Consider the following 26,455-nt stretch of genomic DNA (forward strand, 5'->3'; position numbering starts at 1 on the left):
CCTGACACACACACTTACACACAAACACCATTTCCTCAAACAGACTTTTGTAGCTTGTCTGACAAATTGAGCACATTTGTTCACGAGAGAAATTTTCATTGAGCAACTGGGTCTTTTCTGTGTCTCCGGTTGTTTCTCATTGAGAGGTTCCCTCCCCTCCTTCTCGGTCTGTGGGTAGATTGTTTACAGCAGGAAGTGTCTGGCATCCTCTCACTTGGCATTGGGAGACACTGACTTGGCTGGCTCTGGTAGCCCAACATCATTCACAGTTCCCAGCGCCCGCTTCAGTGTAATTCATGTGCTTTTGGGAGACATCCTTACCGGAACAGAAAGCGCTTCTGCTGATTACTCCGTCTGTTTTTGATTACCTCCTGGACAGCCTTTGAGAACTAGTGGACAATTTAGCCATCATTCCTAGATGGGTTAATGTGGCCCCGGCTGTAAGGTTTGTGCTGGGGTTCAAAACAGTTGATTGGCACATATTTTCAGTGGTGGCAGCAATGATTACTGCTCAGGAACATTTGTTGCTTTTCATGATACTTTGGTGACAATGCATATTTAGGGGTTTGGTACTGAGTCAGCATTGGGAAGGGAAACTTTCTTTAGCTTTGATCCACGCTAGATTACAAATATATGTTAGATTGTCTGATTTCACCCTCTCAAGGTGATGAAAATTTGGGAAATTTGAAGGAATGAACTACAATAAAAAATGAGTAAATTCATCAGAATAAATCATGATGACAATGACATCAACATCCATCAAGAGCATTTCATTACAGCAACTATATGATAAAATGTCATAACATTTTACACAGATGTTTGACTTCACCAATCAAGACTGACTTCAGACTTTTCTTTAAGCATTAACATGTTGAAATATTTGTGGTTTATTAATGAAATCGATCAAACATCTGGGTTTATTTGTTTTGGTTTCAGTGATCCCTTTAACTGTAGCACCGTTATTAGATATCAACAAACTGAACAGTTTCATTTAAAAACCTTTTTTTTAAGGAGCTTGAGATGAGATCCTGCCGACTCTAGAATTGTGATTTGTTTGCAAATAGTCTAGGATTTGAAAATATAATAAAATAATACTTTTGTTTCAATCTTTTATGCATATATGAAAAAGATATCAGGCTTTACTTAAAAGACAAGCCTTTCAAAAAGAAAAAAAAGAAAAGCTTTTTTCCTTAAATTTACTTAATTTGCTCTGAATGGAAAGCTCTTCAAATGCAACTCCAATTTTCATGTATTAACACACATATGTTAAAGTATTAAGTTCAAAATTTGTTCTCTGGTTATTGCTTAGAATAAACCTGTGTGCTCTGTTCAGTTGTTTCCTTCAATTAAGTGATCATTTGTGTAAGCAAAATAATGTAACATGGTAATACTAGAGGCTTGTTCTCTCTCTCTGTACAAGTAGTAAAGTTTCAATTTGTCAGCAAGGGATCGAATAAATATTTCCACCTACTGTAGCTTAGGGCTGAATCTTGTCGATTCATACCAACCTTTTGTTCTTACCCCAAACAACCCACGAATAACTTATGACAGCATTTTATCATATTTATGGACAATAGATTACCAACCAAATATTTCCTGTATGAATACATTTTCTTGTACCGTGTGCTGTTTCTCTTAGATACTTAGAATTTTATTATATATTAAAATTCACAAATTTTATTTTGCTTTCGCACAGAGAGCCGTTAGATGACACTGAAAGAGACATTTCATCAGAATTTGTGTCGACTTTGTTTAAAATACACTTAGGAAGCGTATTACTGTAGCAAAGCTTAGACATATGGACCCAACATTTGTGTTTTCATCAAAGTATCATTATTAGAATGAAATAAATCTCTAAGGATCCTGGTTCTTTTTTGGCAGATTCACACGTCGCTGGATGTCTAATCCATCTCATGGCTCTTTGGCCAGGAGACTGCCCATTGTTTGTAGACCCGCAATGTCAAACACTCTAGGAAAAGAGGATATCATCATCTTCAATGCGCAAACAGAATTTGTACCATTTGACCTCTGAGATGGATGCTGTATTGTCTCAGTAGTGCAAACTCGTGCATAAATACACCAACTGCTCCCAGCTGAAGTGCTAGGTCTGCTGGGGCTGTTTGTTTTAGGCAATCTTCTATTTCCTTGAGCATGCACCACCTGCCAGCAATCAGCACAATTGTATCTGGATGTTTTATGTGTTTTTCTTTTGTTTTTTTTGTAGATGCTGTGTTGACTGTGGAGAAGTTATGCCAGTAGTGGCAAAACTAACCCATTGGCTTGTTTGAAGTCTACACCAGAAATAAGCTGCCACTGCTTTATCAAGGATCTCTTAGATGTCGTAGTTGTAATCCAAAAGAAATGTATTTTCTTATACTAGTACATTAGAGAGCATGTAACTTTCCCAGAGGGCAGCTACCTGATCCGGTTACATCATCTACTGCACATCAATGTCTGGCTTTGTAGTCATTAAGCTTTCTCTTCGCCACAGTAAATCACACAGTGTCGACAACAGCTGCCCTGATCATCTATTAAAACTTCTATAATGTTCTGAGTGAAGAGAGTGGGGCCTGTAAGCTGACACTGTCTTAAAGACCCCGAGTTAAAACCAGTGAGTCTCTGATCTGGTTCATATGGAATCATACCATAAGTAGAGCTGATGAAGGCGAGAGATGACAAAAAAGCCTTGTAATGAAAGACAACTGCTTAAAAGCTCATAATAAGGGAGATGAGACTGATATGGGTCAGACCATAAATGCGTTTCTGTCTTAAGGCAACATAATATGGAAAGCCCTCAAGACTGAAACTAATTTGGTTGGAGTCTTTAAACTCGAATCAACTATACGCTATGAGATATAGCAGACAGATTATTATCGTTAATATCATGCATGTTTTCATTGCTTCTTCTTATTTTACCACTGTAATGTAATGTTTTTTGTTTGTTTGTTATGTTTTATTTATTTATTTTTATTTTTTCATCTCGTAAAGCACTAACTGCCATGTTGCTGGAATGCACTATATGTTTGACTTGACTTGTGGTTTCAATTAATCTCGGTTAATCAAAACTCACAGAAAGACTTCTTCATAAACTAAGCACTTTGCTGCATTTATGAATGTCTAGAATCATATCAGCATTGCAGCAGCACTGCACTCAGATTTCTGACTCTGGCTGCCATATGAACCTCAGCTGACTGCTCTCTAATAGCAGGGTGTTGACTGGTTTCAGACTGACTTGCCGTTTGGTCCAGATCAGATTCAGACTTCGGCCTTTGGAAGTAACACCTTTAAACCCTGGTCATGTTTGTATTTGCTGGCTGTTTATGAAGCCAATAATTATTTGACAGAAACCAGTAGGAGGAGGCGTGCCCCCAATGACTGGTAGATTTATGGAATGGATTAAATGATGATTTTTTTTTTTTAAAGTACAAATATAAGCCATCTTTAAAAAAAAAAAACCTACCCACAGTGATAAAGAAAAACTATTTTTGTTTTTTTTGCTTCAAAGTTAAATTGAGATTGTGCCTCCACAGAAAAGAGCTGCAGCCGATCAACCAGCGGAACGCTAACTTCCACCCCATTACTGTTTTCAGACGCAGCTTATTGGGAAATATGTTGTATGGAATGGGTGTCTCAAAGACCAAATATGTATAATTAATTGCATATTTAAGGATAAGAAAATGACATTTAAATGTCATACACTGTGGAAAAATGTAAGCTTGTCTGGTATTGGAAGACAGGGAATCAGTAGATCTTGTATCTTCTAAATGCTCCTTTCCAAACAGATCATGTAATATTTCAAGTCATTTTTTTAAAATAAATAAATAAATAAATAAATAAATAAATAAATAAATAAATAAAATTGAATAAATAAATAAATAAAATTAAATAAAAATAATTTAGATGACATTTCAATGCTTTGACTTCCATGAACTCTGGTCATTAAATTGTGTAAAGTTTTAAATCTGTTGAAAGGCTATCAATAGCATTCGTCCAATGCTATTGAAACAAAAGGAAGATTATGTAGATGGGGGGTATATGGGTTTAATAAACAGCAGGTAAAATATTAATTAACACTTTAAAAAAAAAATCATAAACTATCCATTTAATTCTGTAGGCACAAAGGAGACGTACTGCCTGATTTTAGCAGGGGTTTTCACCACTCTTCCACTGATTTTGACTTTAAAACCACGTAAACCAATAGCAGTTCTAACTCACTGAGCTACTGTCAGTCTGTACAGTGGTACACACTCAGGAGGCCTTTCTCCAAAGAGACACAAACTGGACACAAGGCTACCTCGAGGTGAATTCTCTGCGGGACTCTGCCAGTTGAATTGGTCCTTTTAGGTTTTCATTTTTTCTCCCGTCTACATCCTCCTTTCTTGTCTTGTTCTATCACTTTCTCCCCCACCGTTTGGCTGTTGGATGCTGTGCACGACTTTTCTATCTCTTTCTTTGGTCTGCTCACTCTCTGAGTCTCCCCCACTGGCAGGTTCCACAGTGAACATTCAACAGAAAATATAAGGTAAAAATTGGGCCTCTATAACATCTGTCACAGGCAATTCAGGGGACAGACGGTGATTTGCCCCCGCTAAGGCTGCAGAGATATTTGTCAGCTGATCTCATAGTGTGATCCATGCATGCTGTTCTCCATCTTTTCCTTTCTTTCGCATTTAGAAATGCATTTTTTTTTCTCTGTATTTCACCTCTGTAATATCACAGAAACTATAAATGGACTTGTCTCTCTTTCTCACATCACATCACAACTCAAAGTACATTTTGTACTTTGAGTTTGTCTTAAAATTAGCACATCAACCCCCACTGGATTTGTCTGCAGGAAAACGAGAGATGTCTCCAAAACATCTGATCAAAGCCTTGTTTAGTTGCCCAGGGCCTTCAACTCATGTTGATAAGATGTCCACGTGCCAGTCATGGAGCTTATGACTGCGTGGTTATCTGAGCAGAGTGCATATTTTTAAAGTGCAAGATACAACTGAGGAGGAGAGAAAAGCAGAGCTCCTGTGAGGGACTCAGATGTGTTTAAGGATTCTGCAAAGCGGCTCTGGGGGCCTGGCAGCAGAGCGAAATTCTTTTAGAAACCGGAATTGCTAGCATTTACAGCGGTATGGACAGGTTCATGCTCTGTTTCTAATCCATAACTGATGCAAACTCTCTCCACTCATGCCAACATACATGCAAAAATACGTTTTTTTCTTTCGCGTCTGGCTGTTTATATTTAAGGCAGAGGTTTTCTGCATGTGCTTGCAGAAGCTTAAAGTGCTGCACAAATGAGCCTTTGTGATGCAGAAAGGTCATGAGGAAGCAGTAGTGTATCATGTTCTTAGAGCATGTCCATCCCAGGTCTGAGACAGATTTCGTTTCTCTTTTTTTCAATCACTTTTTTTTTGTATTTGTCAGCAGCAAGAAAGATTACAGTTTTTGTTGTTCGCTATCACATTTTTCCAATGGAGGAAAACAAGTTTGTTTTGATCATTGCTCATAATCACATCTGTTTAGATAAATTAACTGGACTGAATATGGATCAGGGGCTGCACAGTGGCGCAGTTGGTAGAGCCGTTGCCTTGCAGCAAGAAGGTTCTGGGTTCGATTCCCGGCCCCGGTCTTTCTGCATGGAGTTTGCATGTTCTCCCTGTGCATGCGTGGGTTTTCTCCGAGTACTCTGGTTTCCTCCCACAGTCCAAAAACATGACAGAATTGTCAGGTTAATTGGCCTCTCTAAATTGTCCCTAGGTGTGAGTGTGTGTGTGAATGGTTGTGTGTCCTGTGTGTCTCTGTGTTGCCCTACGACAGGCTGGCGACCTGTCCAGGGTGACCCCGCCTCTCGCCCGGTACGCTAGCTGGAGATAGGACCAGCACCTCCCGACACCACTGAGGGACAAGGGTGTAAGAAAATGGATGGATGGATGAATATGGATCAGAATCACAGTCAAATGAGATGGGGTGTTTTACAAAAAAATAAACATCTTTGTGATTATTTATGTCTATAATTCATGATCCAACCTATATAAAATGGTAAATAAAGGATGTTATTTATATAACTTAGAGTGAAATAAAATTTTTAAGACAGACTCAGACCATTATTAGTTGTTGTTTCTGTTAATTGAAACATATTTCACACTATTTTGAAATAATAAAGTTTGTTGAATTGTTTAGAATGATGATGGTGATAATTATGGTGATAAATATTGTGATTTTTCTTTTTTTAGCTCAAACCCCAAAAGCAAACGGCATTGAATGGAAATTAAATTACCTGGTTACACGAGAGCATTAATAAATATCATATCAAAATATAATTATAATAATCAAATCCATTCAAAGTCATTACTGAGCACAGTTATAGAGTGGGGCTTAGTACAATTTCCAAAGCAGCCAGTTGTTTCTGTTTTGTTGTTGTTGTTGTGAAGCTTTGATACCGCGGCACGTAGTGACAGATTCACTTTCAAAAAGAAATGCATTTTTAATACTTGTTATTGTCAGTTTAATCATCACAGTGTCAAGATAAAACACTAATTCCATACTGCTTTTCCCAAATGGATCATCTAAAACCACATAAATTAAAGGTTTGGGAATTTATGTCCTTCTTTTGAAATAAAAAAGGACACAGGATGTAATACAAAAGGATGACTTGTATCTAAACAATCTAGAGTTTTATATATATATATATATGATTTCTAGTTCAAAAAGTCCAACACACTCACATTTTCTCACTTACATTTTACTACTCATATACATGCTGCATTGACTGAGACAGGCTTGTTTTCCACAAGCTGGAGGCAGCAGCTATTGTGTTGTGATAAATGGACTGTCTCCTGTCCCTGTAGCCAGAGGGCTCCACAGCTCTCCAAAGGCAGCCTGCAGATGCTTGGTGGCCTCTGTCCTAGGTTTCCTGTCTCCTGATTCAGCACCAGCTGTGCGCACCAGCAGAAAGGAAAAAAAAAACTTGTGAAAAGTAAAAAAAATATATATCTATAATTCACAAGAGGCTTCAGAGGTTAGTATGACCTCAGATGGACAATAGTGTTCACTTTAGCTGACGGCAATCAGGAAAAGTATTGAAGAGGAAGGAAAACCGCAGATTATATAATTCTGGAGCAGGATAGCATTCTCTTGATCATCTGGATATGATTGTTGCTTACTTAAGCTCGAATGAATCCCGTACAGAGCCAGCTGATCAAAAGCTGAACTTGGCAAATTTGTTGTGTGGTTTGAGGACAATCTCTGACAGTTTCTACGGCTGACTCTACCCAGGAGCCACTCTGGCAACTGAAAGAGGCCGGGCTTTACGGCAACAATGGCAGGCGTGCCAGGGGAGCCACGGCAGCGACCGTGGTGGGCTGTCAGAGAGCTGTGTGGCAGCGCTGCTCGGCTGAAGCTGCTGCTCCCTCCATAATGGAACAGCTGTTTGGAGCATGGTGCGCCAGGGTGCTGGAGCACAGAGTAAACAGAGGAGAAGAGCAGTGTAAACAGAATGAGAAGGGGGGAGGGGGGGTCTGGATCTCTGCTACCATGAGCGGGGTAAACACCCCAGAGAACTAAATGGAGGGGTTGTCAACACAGGAATGCACAAACACCACTACATAGCAGCTTTGGGAAGAAATGACGGAGGTGGGGGGGGAGGGGGGGGTGCATTGTGAAACAACCATTACTCCAACCACGGTTCACATACAAATAAATGATGTTTTTTTTTCTGACTGGATACCGAATTACAATTATCTTTTACATAATTTTATTTTGTAATCTTGATTACTTAAGATTGTGGCTCCTTTAATGATATTGAAGACCAAACATTTTTTAATTATTCACTTTAATGCTGCTTACAAGATAAGGAGTGAGCCCAATTGTCCTGTGATTATAAACAGATAATACAAGAGGCCACCTTTTATGATAGGTGCAGGAGTGACTTCCACTGTGCTTGCAAAAAATACAAATATTGCTGTTTGGAAATGTGCCTGGTTAACAAAAACACAAAATATTTCGAATTTAATATTGACACATACATTCTATAGTCTTAAACAGGCTCCCCAAAATCTAAATTTGTATGTGCAACAACGTGCATGGAGTTTTACTAAATGCTGCATATTCTTTCTTTTCATAGAACTTTGCAAAAAAAAAAAAAAAGAAAGCAAAATAAAAAAGGGCTGTAAAAGCAGAAATCTTTAAAATGTAAAGAAAATGTAAAAATGTAAAATGCAAAACTGAAAATTGCTTAAGACAAAGTTGAAACAAACATTTTATATTCTTGTTATACCTCAAGAGCTTGCTGATTCCTTTCTTCTGGTCCTAACTTTGTTGATTTATCCATGGGAACACCACGTTCCTCACTGGCAGAAACATTATCAAAAAATAAATAAATAAATTTAAAAAAAAAGCTCACTCACTTCAACCCTGAAAGAAAACGTGATAATATGAATATGAGTCACGCTGTTAATTATATTGTTGTTGCCATTTCAACACGCTGGCAACATCGCATCAGAGTTTGTACGTGACATATGTAACAAGGAGCAACTGTAATCCCGTGTATTACAGAGAAAAGTTTCTTTAGCATAGCTGATTCAGAATCTGCACAAGCCTGTTGCCACAGAGGCATGAATCAGGCGTGGCACGTCTGAACAGCAGCCGCTACAACAACAATGTGCTGCCTGTACAGCAGTATGCAAAAGTTTGAATCCACACCTAATTTACAGACGTTCAAAGTGCTTCTCATAATTAGTTCTATAGGTTTCAAGTAGGTCTTTTGGAGATTTTGCTGTTCCAATTGTTCAGTATTTTTACCACACTGTGCTGTGTGTGGTCGAAACATGAAAAGTTAATTAAGCGGAAGACCTAAGATATCTATCTCCAGGACATGAGCAGTTGTAAGTTAATTCTTTTAGAATAATAAAACATTTGTGAACATAAGCATTTAGGTTTTGCCACATATTTGATTCCACTGTGCTTTAGAGGTTGAATCTTCCCCACAGTCTTTGGCCTTTTGGAATGCTAACATGTTTTCTTAAAGAAAAGCCCCATTATCCTTATCCATCTATAGACCAACTGACCATCACATTCTAACCAAACAAAAGCATTTCCACAACATTATGCTGGTGCCACCATTTTCGTCTAAACATGAACATTTTAAGTTAATGTGCAGTGCCAATATATATATATATATATATATATATATATATATATATATATATATATATATATATATATATATATATATATTATTTTTTTTTTTTTAAGGGCATCTGACCAGAACACCTTCACCTTCTTGCTTCTCCTTGACTTTGGCACAGAATTTAAATCTACCAAAGGACAGATTTGTAAAGTACATGAGTCCTCTCACCAGAGTCTCCCAGCTGAATTGTGGGCTTCTGCAGCTGCTGAGGAGTTACTCTGGGAATTTTTACACAGTATGAATAATTTTTCAAGGAACTGTAGACCTGAAAGGTTACTGGTGACAAACGCCAACAAAAACAATTATAAGAACTCATCAGTAGGTGGAGGTTTTGTACAGCGCACCTGTTACCGTATTTCAGTTAAATACATTTATCTTACAAAGACGCAGCAGTGTTGTATAATTTATTTCCGTTTAAAGATTTGCTCATTTGCGCATTCAAACTACTATCTTCTCTGGCATCGAAACGTCCACAAAAAGGCTTCTCTTCACATCACACAAGAATAACTTGAAATACCTGCTTCGTTTAAAGATGCATTACAAGTGAACCTTTTCCAACAGCAACACTTGCTTAAAATAGATGATAAGAGCATAAGTGCCCTTTAAAAAGAGGCAGTGTGTGCCTTTGTTCTGCTCTCTTCTCGTAGCACCTTGTTAAGACCCAAGACCTCACCTCAACCCTTGAGCTCCTCACTCTCAAGACTCACAGACCCCAACACACACAGGACTGCCGGTCCCTTTCTCAACCCACTCACATTCTGAGGCCAGACGGGGTCAAGCAAAGGGTGAGACATTTATGAGGTGTAGATATTTGCGCAGGAAAGCATTTGTCCTGTTGACACCGAGGAACACAATCTGGATGCTGACCAAGCTGAACCAGACAGGCAGTGAAAAGGGAGGCAGGCAGACATGTCCGTCAAGTGATATGTAACGTACCCTTCATTCCATATTTCAAAAAGCTGCTCCAAATGAGTACAGTCTAAATGTAATCACTTGGTGACCTTATCCTCCTCATTGTTTGTATTATGGATCAGAAGTGCCTGATTAGATCCCTGATGAATATTATGCTTACTGCGTAAAAGGTAATGAACCAGAACTATTTCAAAACACATTAACCTTAACACTCAGACACCTTAACCTTTTCCTCAACTCAAACACTGTGCAGAGTGCCTCTTACCCTCATGCTGCTGATCCAGGAAAGGCCGCGGCTCGGACACGGGGCAGTGGCCACAGTCAACACATAAGGTTGTGGTGGTAAACACAACTGTTTGTGTTCACTGGGCCACTGCTGGAGATGACTGATGTGCCCATTAGCCCCTACTTGGGCATGTGAGGGGGGGCAAGGTGGTGGTGGTGCTCTGGCTGCATGCAGGACAAAGAAGACCCCTGGGTTTGGAGAAAAAGGTCAGTGACCCGTATTGTCTCCATGCCTCCAGGCATAGCCAGTAGATATTTTACTGATTTAGGTTAGAGACATTGGCTTTGTCAAAGCTGATGAGCATGTATGCAAACGGACAGATGCTGTGGGTTATGGCTTGTGTGGGCGGCTAGAGGAAAATACCTGGAGCTCCAGGCTGCGAAAGGAGAAGGGCACATGTTGCTGAAGGCATCTTGTGCTCTAATAAAAAAAAGAGCACAAAAGAATACTTTAATTTGAGGAAAAAAGGTATTTTGAATAATGTAGTATGACTTACTTTACTAGAAACTACTTTAGCGATTTGAATTGCAATTCCAGACTAAAATTCCATTAAGCATTTAGTTTGATAAAAAAAAAAAAAGATTTTACTATATTATTTATACCTAATCAGAAAAATAAGTTTCTTGCATTTGCTATAAAAATACTGCATATATTTATAGATGACACACTTGCAAACAAAAACAACGTTTCACCTATTAAATAATCTCCTTCATATGTCAAATTAAGACTCCATATTTCTTTAGGCCTATTGTATGACATTCTTTCACCTCTACTGATTTCATTACTAAATACATAACTTTTTTTGAGATAATTCTCGAAACTAGATATGGTGCTGCAACAAAACTGTCTGTTTGCACAGGGCTACAGAACTAACACAGAGTGATTTGCATTTTTTTTTATATATACCTCTTACACTTTCACAGTTTGTCAGGTCACAAATACAAACGTCATTGTACTAGCATGTTTATAGGACTTTCTGTAAAAAGACAACACAAAATCTTTAATAAAGGTTATGAAGAAGGGATGTGAGTGTATTAAAATGTTTTGCAAAAAGTTTGAAAAGTATTATGTGCATTTGCATGACATTTTCACCATTACTTAAATAAAATGAATCGTAGCAGACACCATAGAATTACCACTTGTATTTAATAATAAATAATAATAAAAAATCTTAATAATGCCCAAATATATATTACTTTGTGTTGGTCTATCAAATGTAATCCCAATAAAATAAACATTAATGTTTGAGAAAATGTGAAAAAAAGTTCTAGGGGTGTGAATATTTTTGTAAGACACTAAATTATTTCATTGATTTTAATCCTAGCATCCCAATAATATTTAATTCTGTTTTAATCGAAATTTATGACCATTGCTTTGTTGCTCAAATACCTTCAATGCACAACAAACAGTAAAATTATTGTTTCATTTTTTTCCCCCCAAACTCTTTTTGTTACTAAATTGCTTAAAAGTTTTAAAAACGGCAGGGGCAAATTTGACAGAAAAAAAACAGATTTTAACCACAATGTGGTGATGGAAAATGACAGCAGTGATAGCAAAATAGATTTACTACCAAATAAAGCAAAAATAAAAAGGAAGGGAAAAAAAGGCATATACAATTAATAGGTTGTTTTGTGGATTAGACGAATCCAGTGTTGCTTTATTTGTTTTCACTAGATGGCCTCTATAGGACCAGAATGCAAATGCGACAGCACACAAAAACAAAGAAAAAAACAAAAAACAAAACAAAACTAAGAAAAACAAATTACATTCTCATAAAGCTCTCTTGGCATGGACAAACAGCAAACTGACAATAAATAAAATGTTGGCAAACAAAATAAAACTTTCAACAACAACAAAAAATACTCAAGCTTGCATATCAGACAAGACAAAAATAGAAAAAAAAATGTACTTGGCACAAATTAAATAAACTTTTCAGATTGAGTGAACCTACTTTGTCCATTGCTTTGTGAATCTGATTGTCGTTCACAGTTAGCACTGAGATTGTGTATGGACTGTACAAAATAGACACAGATGGCGATGAGAATAAAATAATTAAATTCAAATTGTCAACATCTATCTTTGCCAGTACATTGACCTTCATTGTCAAATCCCTAGAGGTGGCATTTTTTTAATGCATATTTTTGCACTGAAAAAATCTGCAGGTACATGTGGAACAAACCATTGTCACAATGCAGAGTTCATATTTATGCACACAGTGGAGGACAAGCATTCTTAGAAATTGCCAGTGATTTCTGATCTGAATTTTTGCACAAGTGCTTCAGTAAAAAATTTAAATAAAGGAAATAAAATTTCTAAAGACACTTTGGTATTTTGTAGGCCATGGTGTGCTAGTCTAAGCTCTGATGAGCAGTGGCGGAGCTAGACTTTTAAAGTTGGGGGGGCTAAGGGGGGGCCAGGACTACCTCTGGGGGGGCAACATTTAAAATGTGTGTGTACATCTATCTATCTATCTATCTATCTATCTATCTATCTATCTATCTATCTATCTATCTATCTATCTATCTATCTATCTATCTATCTATCTATCTATCTATCTATCTATCTATCTATAATTTAAAAAAATAACCAAACTGAATATTTGGTTATTTTTAAGCCCCTCTGTCATTTGACATGTTATAATTAACACCTTTGACTGGCGCACATGGAGACATGATAGACTTTATGCAGAGTTCATCGCAGAGGAAACTAAAATCAATCAAATAAAAGATCCTTTCTGAATATCATCTCATGGACACTGAACTAAATGCGTCTTTCTGACCGAGAGCTGACAGCGTGTTGAAGAGTTATGGACACCTTGGTTAGGAAGCTCTGTTTGGACAGGTAATTTGACAGGTAACAATATTTCGGGTCGGACCAGAATTATTTGCCTGATGGAGGCTCAGGCTTCTAATGAGTTTACATTTAATGAGTTTGCAGCACACAGAGAAAACCTAAAGAGAATGTGATCTACTTATTGTAGTTTAAGTAGAGGAATAGCAGCTGACTGTTGAGAGAGGAAAGAATTTAAAGTGCAGATCCGTTAGGCAGAAACAAGCGCAGAGCGCTGGGCAATAAATGCGCGTAAATGCTCCACCGTTACGCTCCAACTAATCACACATGAGATGACAAACGCCAAATATACAATTTATAGTTACACTGCTTAGTTAATGGTGTTTTAAAAACAAAACCAGTAAAAACTAGTTAATATGTCAGATTCCCTCCTCAGCCTCGTCTTGATAAGAACAGAGAGCAGTCCGCTGGTTTCTGTCCAGACTGAGATCAGCTGACCACTTGGTGCGCAGACAGTTTCAACTTTACGCACAAAGAACATCGTGGAGCTCATTATTAATCATACTAAGAACAATATCAGTCAGAGAATCATCTCTGATCTGGACGCTTTAACGGACCAGAGACTTTGGAGCTTCTAGCTCAGCTGATCCGCTTCTGCGGAGTTTTTCTCCCGCTGAGGGAAGTCAGTGCGGGATCAGGAAACGATCAGAGTTCTGTCGTCTTCTAATCACGTCATTTCGTGAATTGTTACCTGATTTCAAAAACGTTCTAACAGAGAAATAATAAATGTTTCGTTTGATGACTACAAATTGGAAATAAAATTATGTTTTTCTTTGACGGACAACGAAAAAACTCTAGCGCCACCTCTCCTCCAAACTACGAACATCGTCGGCCCCTCTTCGGTTTTTTCTTTTTTTTTGCGGAGGATCAATAAATAACTTATTGGTGTTTTACAACCACCAGGTATGAAGTGCTTTAGCCTTTGAGTTGCACCACAGCGCAGCACAACTGAAACACCCAGGACAAGAATTTCAGCTTGTTTTTATGAGTATAAAGGAGGCTGGTATCGCGCCTGATCTAAATCTATTTATTTATGTCATCACATGGACTTATATAAAGTTTTATACATTTTCTTTTGATATATTTATTATTGTTTTTCTTCTTTAGATATTAGGTTGACTTAGAATGATTCCAAATAATGTACAGGAATAACCTGGTGCTGTTACATGTCAATCATCTGGGGGGGCCACTGGGGGGGCCAATCAGATGACAGGGGGGGCACTGGCCCCCCTGGCCCCCCCTCTGGCTCCGCCACTGCTGATGAGTGCAACACTCAAACACATTTTCATTGAAAGACCCAGTTTTTTTGTTTGTTTGTTTGTTTGTTTTGTTTTGTTTATTTATTTGTGTGGACATGATTATAGTGATGCTAGGACACTTATCGCACACAAACATAGTCTCATAATGGTACACTCATTTTTGACCCGTGACAGCAGTCCGATGGGATCTGCCTTGTGATAATGATGCATGATACATAAATAATAAAAAAAAAGACATAAAAAGAAAATATTTTTGTAAAAAAATGAAGTAACACTTGAAAGAAAACACTTTTTTTTAACAGGGCGATTACTTTCTTTGAGAAAGTGAGTCTTCTCCTGTTACAGATTAAATCCTTCTGCCTCCGTCTGTGCTCTCTTTTTTCTCGGGTCTGTCTCAGCAGGGCATACGCAGTGCAACACTAATCTCTCCAATCTCGACTCCCCAAAGCAAAGGGAAAAAGAAACAACACAATACAATGTAGTCTACACCCATATAAAAATAAATCAATTGCAAACATGGAAAGATACATCTCATATATACAATAAACTCCTATATAAAATAGCTTTTATGTACATATAGACAAGAGACAACAATACATTAACTGATCTATCTGTACAATGTACACCTGAACAGTTAAGACAGGCGAGAGGTACTGAAGTGTATGGCTTGATTGGGGAAGATTTCAAAATATTTACAGACATTTTTTTTTTAACTCTACACACTTTTGCCTTTACATGTTTTCAGCTTCTCTGGAATGAAAAGGCATGAAGACGCTCCCCATGTGCCTTAAGATTTTCTTCCAATGACTCAGACAAGGCCAGCCTTTTGAAACGTAGTCAAACAGTGACGATTTGGACCTTGTTTTAATTTGCACAATCCAGTGCAATCGTAGCTCTCTTTCTAAAACAATGGAGAAGAGCCAGAAGTAGAAGTCTTAAAACCAGTATTCAGTCAAGAAAGACCGCTTTTAAAAAAATAGATTCATTATGGAATTGAAACACCACTTGTTCAAGTTTCTGATCCCCAGGAAGACCCGGACTTTTATAGACGCCAGAATGCTCCAGTGTGTAATCGCAGACAGCCCTGCTTTGGCGACTTGATGTTCAGTTAGTGGACCTTTCAGACTCACCCATGGCATCGTTTTCTATTCACAAGCCTTACTCCCAAGAAGTCCTTCAGTAGTGTCCCCGTGGCAATTCAGCACATGATAGAAATCCCCTCTACAGTGACTAGCTGACCGGTGGTGGGGTCGTACGTCCCAGCCAGGTAGTACAGGTCTGGATAACTACTGTTTGGCTTCTGATTGCGAGTCAGACACTCGTACTCCTCCCTGCTCACAACCCGGCACTTATGAGAGATCGTCTGGACATCGTTCTCGTCCTCGTGACACGACTGGTAAAGGGCGTACTATGTAGGAAACACAGACACAGCAGGCTGATGTTTATCAAGAATTTGAATGTCATCTTATGTACAAATTAAATATTTTATTTAATTTTTTTAACAAAAGTAAGTCTTACAGAATTGCGACATACCTTGCCATCACGATGTCTCTTGCCTAGTTTGGTCTCCTCAGGGTGGTAAAACCATTTGACTTTGACAACCATTCTTGAGGTCCAGGACTCCCAGAAATTCTCGATTTGACCCACATATGGGAGATTAGGACGTCCAGCCGAGAGGAAAACGGCACAATCACCAACTCTTACAGTATCCCTTCCTCTGACAATAGCCTTGTAGAAAAGCTTTCGGGCCTTGCCCTTTAATCCTCGTCTCTGTGGAAAGTAAGGAAATGAAGTGATTGTACTGCACATCTTTCCCTCACGTATTTTCTATAAAGCAACCTGGTGAATGCAGTAAAAACGTGAATAACTGTTCTCACCTGTGTAGGGTTTCCGGCCCACCTCCACATCTGCCGGCCAGCCAGGAATGCAGATACCTTGGGTCTTGGAATAAATGAAGTGTCATCTGGAAGCATCCGTGGTTTTTTCATGCATTCCTTTGCCGGTTTCGAGACTGCAGCCATGCAATCCTTCCTCTTTAAGGGCTTGCTGTTGGACAACTGCTCTGACGGGCCTCCTTTGGCACTGGAAACAGCAACAGCTTTGGCAACAAAGGAATGCTGCCGAGGCCTTGAAGAAGTTGAGGGTTCTGCGGATGGCAGCAGTCCCTGGTGAGAAGACAGGCAACTTTGGAGCATCAGCGCCGAGTTATCCTCGTCATCTGAGCTGTAGGATGAATCATTGTCTGATGAACACAAGCTAGAACTGGAAAGGGAGCCTGAAGAGGAAGAACTTGAAGAACCAGAAGAGGATGAGGAGACAGAGAGGCGAGAAAGAAAACGACCAGGCATCCTGAGTCCTCCTGTGGCTGCAGCCAGTGCAGCCCGCCTCCTCTCTTCCTCTTCCTCTTCATCATCCAGGTCAGAATAGGAAGGGTGACACTCTCTGTGAGAACTGAAGCCCAGATCACCATATTTCTCCTGCCGCAGAGAAGGAGAGGGCTTTCTTTGTGGAGTGGTTCCTTTTAAGAGGAGTTCCACTCTGGAGGCACCACCTTTTTTGTTGTCTTTGACCAGCAGGACTGGGTGAGAGTATGCCTCAGTTTTAGGCATACTGCTCACACTGGAATATTCGCTTTGCAGCAGCAGTGCCTTGCTGTTTTTGGTCTTGGGAGATGTCACTCCTTCGTGGTCCAATTTGATAAGAAATTCCTGTCCAGACTTTCTGCTCCTTGGTGCAACCATGTCATCTTGCCTACGCTTCTCACTGTACATGCCAGTCCTGGGAACCATAGATAAACCAGGTCCTGCCCCTGCAGACTGAGAACAGAAGGAGGAATAGCCATTTGCAATGCTTCTAAAAGAATCCACCTCAAAGGAGCTGCTGCTGAAAAGGCCTTTGGTTGGTTGGGAGGTCAGGGACTGCGTTTGAGGAGAAGAAAACAAGGCATCCTCCTTTCCTCTCAAGGCCTTCCTGGGTGCCCCGTTAAACTGAAACAGACTGTCAGCAGGTCTCTTCCGGGTGTTACCCAGTGAACTCCAACCCAGGAAAGCTGGAGGACTTTTGTTGGCATTTTCTGCCTGTTGCTGCTTTTGTTTCTTCCCTGAGCCTTTTGGTCTCCCTAGAATAAACAACAAAATGTTACCTACATTGCGTTCAAGCAAATTATTGCAAACACTTACAACACTGCTGCATTCACTTTTTATAGTGTTTAGGGATAATACCTTAACTAACTCAGCAGAAACTTTACACAGAGTGGATTGTGTATAGATGACAATATGTAATAGATGTGTAATAGATGACAATTTTAATAGAAATGTTGCAAGCTGTAAATTGCTCCAGATAACTGAAATAAGAAAAATTGCACCTGGGATCTTTTTTTTTTTTTTTAAACATGTGGTGTTGATTTGGGAAAATAATTCTGATAATAAATATGTTCCATGGTTATCCATATTGTTACTCAGCACAATGTTTTATTTCTGTGTGATGAGAGCCAGCAATACCACACACTGTGTGATGTTCACAAGAAATTTTCTGGTAGTTTTTCATTTTAAGCAAAGTAGTGCAAAATTTGACAGCAGCTCCACCGTGTTGTCTTTCTGCACGGTTGATTACACATGACTTATTTTGCTTACTGCTGCTCAGTTTGTTTTGATTCCGTGTCACCTTTGCTTAATCATCTCAAGTACTTTTAATCCCGCATTTACAGGTGTGTTGCTAAAACCAGTCATTGAATAAAAGATTAAAGCAACATGATTTATGAGTCTATGAGCAATAAGAGGGACTTCGGCTTCACTTCGCAGCAGTTGAATAACATCATTTTCTGTTCAGAATTAAATCTTACCAGGTCTTCTTTTGATAACAGTTAGGTTTTGGGTGTTTGACAGAGAATTGGTGGAGCTCAGTCTGTCAGAAGGCCTGTCGCTGACTGGGGCCTGCTCCAGACTGGAACTTCTCTTGGCTGATGTTCCGCTCAGTGCCAGCAGAGCAGGAGAAGACTCCTCACCTTAATAAGGAATTGTAAAAAGAAAAAAAAACATTAGCATTTGATTAAAAAATACAGAAAATTATATCCATTGCAAGTGTAACAATGGTAAAACACATCTAACAACCCTTTTAAATTCTTTAAGTATTATGTATGTAATTCCAGAATTGGGGTGTGATTAATCTTTCACAACCTTTTCAATTTTGGTATTATTTTTAGTAAACAGTAACAGTGGAATCTGTGATATATGCGATTTTGTTTGAATTCAGTAAAGAGACCACATATACAAAAAGTGCACAGTCACAACAAAACTCAACAAGAAGCATTTTCCATCCAAATAAAAAGAAACCTTACATTGTTTTTCTATAATAAACAAAAAATCAACTGCACACACATTGCTAAAAATACGATCACATTGTAAATTTGTTTATGCCAACAACAACAACAAAAAAAGATTCGTTATTCAAGTAATTTACAAATTATGTGTGATGGGCAAAAGCAGATAAGCAACCTGTTGAGGTGACCATACATGATTATTTATTCTAATGAACAGCGTGGTTGGAATAGAACATATTAACACAGATACATATTAAAGTGCCAGGTGCACATCCAGCCTGTGACACATTGTTTTTTGCTGATTAAAATGCAGCTTAGGAGTCTCTGTTTATATTAATAAACAGAGGCATAAAGTCTGACATGCCTCAGCCTTGCCTTTTTGTTGGCACACTTCTACATTGATTTATATTAACAGTGAGTAAGTGATGTAAAGAAGTAACAGATGAAGCACAAATCGTGTATGTAAATATAACTACTTGTGAAGTCTTTCTATGCACCTCTCATTTATAGACGGGTTGAACTCGCATGCTAAGGTCCTATTCTTTCTGTATGTAACAAGCTTCCATCACATGTACAGGGGATATTTGTGTGTCAAGTCAGATATTTATGTCTGTCCTAGTCTCAATGTTCCATTTCATACATATTGAATTTATTTGTGTGTATGACCTTTTCTGAAGTTAATCCTACACCATTATTCAGAGGCAAATCCACACAGATTTTTGTGCATGAAGCCCCACATAGTTTATTTATTGAAATATAGTACTAGCAAGGGTGTACTTTCTTTTTTTTATGATAACTGTAGGAGCATTAATTACAAAACAAGACTACTCACACTGGATCTGATATCCTGGAGGAAGAAGCCGGATGTTTGGGAGAGAAATCTTCCCCCGATCTCCATCATCAAACTCAACCATCACTCCTGGCTTCCCCTCATCAACTGAACCTCCTGCAAGAGACAAAACTGCTACTATACTGCTAAATAATGACTATGCAAATTCAGTTAAATGTGTATTTATCGTCGCACCTCTGCGAACGTAGCCGGGGTACAGACACCGTGAGCGTTCGCTCCAGTAAGCACACACCCTGGTTCCGTCACTTAGCACAGCCTCAGACTCTGGTCGTATATCCAAGACCTTGAAAGCAGACCAAAAGCATAATTAAGATTCATTACAGATTGCAGACAACGTCCCCTAACAAAGATGTGAATGCATACACACACTCACACATACAAACAGTGTGAAACCAATGGGGCATTGTGAATGGACAGCCACTGTGCCACGTTTCCAAGCGGTCCTTATCTCATGCCAACGTGCCAGTCAGAGCTGAAAGGAGCGGAAGCCATGATGCAGTAAATCCTGACTTGCTGAGTAATACTAAAGAGGGTCTGAATAGAGGGCTTGTGATTGCAGGTTGCCAGATCCTCCCTCCAACAATGCAGCCAGTCTCAGCATCCGCCGCTCACTGGGGGCCCTTTCAGGTTGCTTTCATTTACTGTTGCCATGGTGAGGGACCTTTTGACTGATGAGGTGTGGATGTTAGAGTGTGTATAGTGGGGAGAGGGTGGCGCGGGGATCAGTAAAAATTGCGGTGTTGGTGTCAAAGTCAAATAAATGGCTTTTGGACACATTTAAAGTGGAAGTATGCCGTAATTAGAAGCAGCTGCTCTGTGCTGAGTGTTTAGATAAGAGAACGGTTGCCAGAGATGCTAAGTGCTAAAATCGCAGGAGAGTTAAAAGTGAAAGAAAAACAAAAAATACTTTGATCCACTAAGCAAGTTGAGCTTGGTGAGGAAATTAGGGGTGAAGTTGAAAGTTCATTGTCCAGTTGAAGCCTGGGATTGTTTAACTAAAACTGGAAATTCTGATCTTGCACCCATTAGAAATAGTAATAAAAAAATAAGTAAATGTAATGCCAAAAAAGAATAAAGCTTTAACATGAAAATATATTATATGTTATAACTAGAATGCTACAATTTATACAAAATATATTTTTAAATACTATGAAAAATCAGATACAATAATGTGATGGTAGAAGATGAGTACATGCAGTTTTAGTATTTGTGTGCTGCTGTGGTTACTGCTCTTAAAAAGGCTATAAGCAAATAATCCAAAAATAATAATAATAAAAAAGGGAGACATTGTAGAACTGATGAGAATCTGAGGAATTATTATCTAAGAGTCTCTGTGGAATCTCTAGCTACAGCAGACAAGAGTAAAATCATGTCGTAATGACGACTTCAAATTAAATTTTTAGAAAACCAGAGAGCACAAGCACACTTCTAATAAAACAATGGAAATAAGATCAAAGACACATAAACATTTTTAACCACCAAGCTGAAGAGGTAACTTGTTTTCTGGTGTGATTTATCAAAACTCTCTTTTAAAAAAAAATAAAATAGTAAACAGGTAGATGACACAACAGTCTGTCCAGGTACAAACCAATAATAATGATGGTACGTTACTGTACATGCCTTGGACAACCTGAATATACACTGCAACCAAACTGTCAGTCCTAATAAAGTCTTTACTTATCTTAGCTCTTCTGCATGTTATGCTTATAAGAAAATATGTAATACACAGTGATAAAAATACTCTTGATCACTTGAGGCAACTGAAAGCAAGTTTTGTTTCCTAAAACAAAAAAACATAGATTTTTAACTTTTTAAATAAAATATAAATATAATAATTTCAACATTCAGTAACATGAACACAATTGATTAAATAATTAAACAAAGGAAATATTTTTTCTTTTCAAAATCTCCTAATTGTGAACTATCTTTTGTACCACTGTAATTAGCTTTAAAATAAAACCATCATGATCACTCCTGCACAGCTAATGTGACCTTTAAACAGTTTCCTCTATTATAAAAAAAACATGCACTAAAACAATAACAGGCAGTTTAAACCCTACCCTACATATTGACGTTCCTCCTGTTTGGATATTCTATTGTATACAAACCTAGCACCCCTTGCCCTATTTGGAAATGCTGAAAATATTACGGCCATTGCTTTTATTGACCAAATGCAAGAGGCCGCCATCGTCTCATTAAACATTAGCCCTTGCTATAATAAACACAAATTTGCACTGTAAACTCCATTTGTATTAAAACTGGTCAAAAAGGCAAGCTCGTGTATTTAAACAGATTTAATGTTAACAACGTCTCGCATTTCAGCTTGAAAACAAGGATATACCCAGGTGTTGTGGGGGATTATCCCACCCACGGTTTGGTTTAACGGACATTCACAGTCACTCACACATAAAACTACAAATCCTGGCCATCTGTCCGTGTCCATTTATAAGTTTATACAGCTTCAGTGACTCACAGAGAGAGAAGGGGGAAAGCAACGAGACGAGTACCGCTACAAAGAGGTTGCCATTGTTTAAGAAAAATTAACACAAATGACAGGAGATTATTTTTTTATTGTGTTCTCGTGCAGTGAGGTAAACTTACAGCTTCCTTTAGCAACTGCTCCAGTGAATAGATTCTTGGTCGGTTTCCCCTCTCACCGTCGATAACAATGCTAAAGCTAAATGAAAAAGAGCACGGCAGAGAGAGAAAAATAGACGTGGTTATTTTCAGAGGCTTGTATTATGTTTGCCTGGCTCCCATGTCATATGTTACTCCCACTCTGCTGTTGTTATAGCATCTCTTTGCTGCCTGAGCCAAAGGAGTGATATTGATATTTAGAGCTTCGTATGAGATAATGTTTTTTTTTTTTGTTTTTTTTTTCGTAAGGAGGAAAAAGACACAGATGGGGATGAAAAAAAACTACTGCTTGTCCTCTCAGACAAAATTACAGTGTTTTGTGCCAGGTCTTAAGAATGTTTGTCTGCATGAATGACATTTGAGAGGATTTCTTTTTTTTTTTTCTTTACTCAACTAAAACAAAACATTCACAGTTATGAGAAAAGTTGTCATTTTATTAAGTTTCTGAAAGAGCATCCTGGTTTTCTACTTACATATCCGGGATCTCCAGAGTGTGAACCCTGGCGGCGTACAGAAGCTCATCCTCCTTGGAGATCAGCACCTTCAGTCCGTCACATAAGTGTTCTTTGGTCAGGATGCAGTTAGGAACTGTACAGAAAAGAGCAAATTGAAAAACTTAATCTTAAACGTCAACAAAATATATGCAATTTCTAAAACTTTGATTCAAGATACAACTGAAACCAGATATCTGCCTGTGGTGTGTAAAACGTCACATTAACTTTTTTCCCCCCTCAATAACTGAAACTACATCAAATGAGCCAAATGTACTTCAATTTGGTCAAATACATCGTGGGGAAATGAAAATGTCATCGTAAACGACCTAAGACCGGAAACATTTAGCCAGATAACGAGGGAAAGAAGCTATCTGTCTTTTTCTACAGCATATGTAAATATCTGGTTTCAACTGTATGTTTTTTATTTTGTCATTAAATCTTCTAACTTTTAAGTTTTCCCTTGTTTGAAAGACCACGGTCCTCCTCCTCTTCTGAGAAGCTGCTGCCATCTATCTGAAAGCCCTCGTCAGCCACGAAACTCTCCAGAAGACGACTTACAGCTCGTCCCTTTGACTGAAAAATATAACGAAAAAATAATCAAAGAAAAAATAATATTCAATATGATTATTATTATTATTATTATTATTATTATTATTATTATTATTATTATTATTAATTCATCAAGAATGAATCAATGGGATTTTTAATCTCTTTAAAAATTCCTTGTGCAAGAGAACAGCAACCAAGATTGGCAGTAGTCCACACAGTTTGCAAAACACTCACAAGAAAAAAGGGAAAAGTTAACACCACCATAAATACAAGACTAAAAGGATTCCTCAATTAAAACATTTACAGACAAATGATTCCTTCTCAAAATCTTTAAGAGCAGTCTTAAAAAACATTAAGTGACAACAGCACTTTTACGTTAATGTCTTTCTGTACCTGGTCCAAGAAGATGGAGCATAAAACTGAAAAGATTTCTTTTCAAGTTCAGTTTGGATTTTATGCATCAAAATTAAAAGTAAGTTCTCTCAACAAAGAGAACATCCTCGAGTGGCTTTATTATTTATGCAGGCCAACAAATAAGATGACAGAAATCCAAATACGCCCTTATAAATAAAGATATGCCAGGGATGAATTTTATGTGTAGCCAAGGCCATCCATCCATCCAACCCGGTCGTATAATGTACAGTGATGTCTAAAACCTTTTAAGCCTGTCATAAATCTTTAGGTTTCATAATAAACAGTATCCAGCGAATTAAAACATTTAAGAGAAGCACACATGTATAAAATGTTACCATAGTCCAGTACAGACATGGAAGTAGAATTGACCATTTGTTTTCTAGCTTCAAAAGATAAACTGGGTTTAATCCTGAAATGTTCCCTTTTCAGAGGTAACCACAGCGAGTCATCCTCCTCGAACTATACCCGCTGTTCCCCCTCTGCACATGTTCAAACCTCTTTTTTAACTTTATCGACCAGTTGTTCAACATGTGCTCTACAAAGAATCATCAACAAAACAAATCATAAGTATTTGTGGAGTGACAATTTTTAAACCTTCAAACTTTCATCTGTAGTAATGACTGAAAAATGCTTACTTTCTGGAAGGGGCCTAAGATTCATATGCTTTAAAACAATCTTCAAGTGATAAAAAAATGTTTGCAAAACAAATGAAATCTTGCATATGGTGCATTTAAATAAAGACTATTTATATAACACAAACAAAAGTGGACCCAGAGGAAAAACTGGGCCCACTTGTTATATGGAAACAAGTGGAAGTTGACCCTCTACACTTGACCACACTGAGACCCGTTGGTCAGATAGTTTTCAAACCAACAGTTTTTTCATACAAGCCAATACTGTGTAGTCTCGTCGGGATGGAAGAAGTGGTAGAAGAACACGGACTTTTCAAATGCTGAAACAGTTTAGTTTCTTCAGGGCAACACTTCTGAAGCTCCAAGTCTTAGAACAAACTATATCAAAAACTGTGAAATAAAGTTTGCAGTTTGATGCTTCTACTCGGTGGATTAAATATGAATGTTACCTGCTGGTCCATGTTTTTTTGTCCTCGGCTTCCATCATCGTTCTGCATAGAAGATGCTCCGACTGACCAGCAGCTTCTCCTCTGATGAAATCAGTATGAGAACGGACATTAACATTTTGTTCAGTGATTCCTGGCATTTGTTTCCCTAAATGAAGACTATCTTGCTCTTTTTTTTAAGGTAGAGGTAGATTTGAGTGCTTACTAAAACTCTTTGGTAGGAGGGTCAACGTCAACGTTGGCTAAATGTTGTGCATGGAAATGACTATTGCTACTGAATCGCCATTTGATATCCTTATAACTTGTATTCAGGAAAAAAAAATAGTTTTAATACCTTACTGATTGCTCCCCTCAACATTGTGCTCTTGCGTGTCGCCCTCTTCAGCCTCTCACTGGTTGTTGGGAAGGTGGCCATCCCAAAGGTCTTCCTGTAGCGGTTGCCTCTCGTCCCGAGGCTCCCCCACCTGGACTCCTTTGACCTGGGTCCACATGTTCTCCTACCTCCCTCGGGTCGCTGGTGTTGGAGGTTTTTCACAGCAGGGCCGATCCCCAACCTATTTTTGGGTTTCTTCTTCACTTTGACTTCACTCTCTGCTGCCGACAGAATCTGGGACCCTGCATTGTTCAATTAGAGAGATATTCAGTCCAAACTTAGTACAAATTGTAAAGAGCGCTGAATCAATCATTCCAATAAAGATATCAGGCAATTGTGTTGACTAATTGCTTTTTAAAAATACTCGTATTGCAGTATTGCAGTTTACATACTTTGTAAAGTTAAAACCACAAGCTTTGTCAATTTTCCTGGATTTCATATAATAGACTAGAATATTTAGTGTCATCAGGGTAATCTCGGTTCCAATCTTTTCCAGGATTGCCCACTTTCAAATGAACAGCTATGAATGCTAAAGAAAAGGGCCACCATATCACTTGATTAGTGGACGTCTACGGTTCATCCAGAAATGCCTTTCTGAAGTCTTTTTGCTACTTCTCAGATTTAAGCTCCTAATAAATTGAAATTGTGATTGATAAAATGTAGAAAATATCAAGGCATGTGATGAAGACTCACCATACAGCTCCTGCCTCTGTTTTTTGTTCCTGGCCTTCTGGTTGGCTTCCAGTTTCACGATAGATGAAGGACTGGGGCCCATCATGGATGAGCCTGAAGTGATGTCTCTTGTAGGTTGACTTCTGAAATCTTGACCTTCATCTGTCTCATAACTTCCCTCCTCTTCTTCATCTTCTAATGGTTAAAGCATAGATTGCACCAGTTTATTTTAAATCTACACCTTAACAAACTCATCAGTTTCTATTATAACAACAAATGTTTTTTTCCTTGCGGCACGTCATTTCACGGCGCTCCGTTAGTTCTTTAGTACAGAGATGATATATGAAGTGCTTCAATGGTATTTCCTGGTGTGAACCAATGCACTGTTTGTGTGTGTGTGTGTGTGTGTGTGTGTGTGTGTGCGTGCGTGCGTGCGCGTGCGTGTGTGTGTGTGTGTGTGTGTGTGTGTGTGTGTGTGCGGGTGTGTGTGTGTGTGTGTGCGTGTGCGGGTGTGTGTGTGTGTGTGTGCGGGTGCGTGGGTGGGTGTGTGTGCATGTGTTTTTGTCCTGACAGCTCTTTGACCCA

At 38.5% G+C, this 26,455-nt stretch overlaps 1 protein-coding gene across 8 annotated transcripts in view; it reads right to left on the bottom strand.

Annotated features, from left to right (window-relative positions):
* Positions 1-13,682: 13,682 nt before the first annotated feature.
* The window catches only part of bahcc1a (BAH domain and coiled-coil containing 1a), a 75,410-nt gene continuing 62,637 nt past the window's right edge, over positions 13,683-26,455 (bottom strand). For 7 of the 8 annotated variants that reach the window (XM_008416195.3, XM_081610063.1, XM_008416191.3 and 4 more), the window contains 12 exons: positions 25,892-26,065; positions 25,160-25,440; positions 24,829-24,909; positions 23,231-23,357; positions 22,764-22,878; positions 22,255-22,330; positions 19,828-19,936; positions 19,636-19,749; positions 18,327-18,488; positions 16,363-17,603; positions 16,019-16,255; positions 13,684-15,893 (listed from right to left, as the gene is read on the bottom strand). In XM_008416195.3, coding sequence (XP_008414417.2) covers positions 15,684-15,893; positions 16,019-16,255; positions 16,363-17,603; positions 18,327-18,488; positions 19,636-19,749; positions 19,828-19,936; positions 22,255-22,330; positions 22,764-22,878; positions 23,231-23,357; positions 24,829-24,909; positions 25,160-25,440; positions 25,892-26,065 — 2,927 coding nt within the window. In that variant the 3' untranslated portion in view covers positions 13,684-15,683. Of the gene's footprint in view, positions 15,894-16,018; positions 16,256-16,362; positions 17,604-18,326; positions 18,489-19,635; positions 19,750-19,827; positions 19,937-22,254; positions 22,331-22,763; positions 22,879-23,230; positions 23,358-24,828; positions 24,910-25,159; positions 25,441-25,891; positions 26,066-26,455 lie in introns of all 8 variants that reach the window. The other variant, XM_081610061.1, reaches the window with a different exon arrangement.

The sequence above is a fragment of the Poecilia reticulata genome, chromosome 8, assembly GCF_904066995.2.
Source record: "Poecilia reticulata chromosome 8, P_reticulata-male-v2, whole genome shotgun sequence".
NCBI lineage: Eukaryota > Metazoa > Chordata > Actinopteri > Cyprinodontiformes > Poeciliidae > Poecilia > Poecilia reticulata.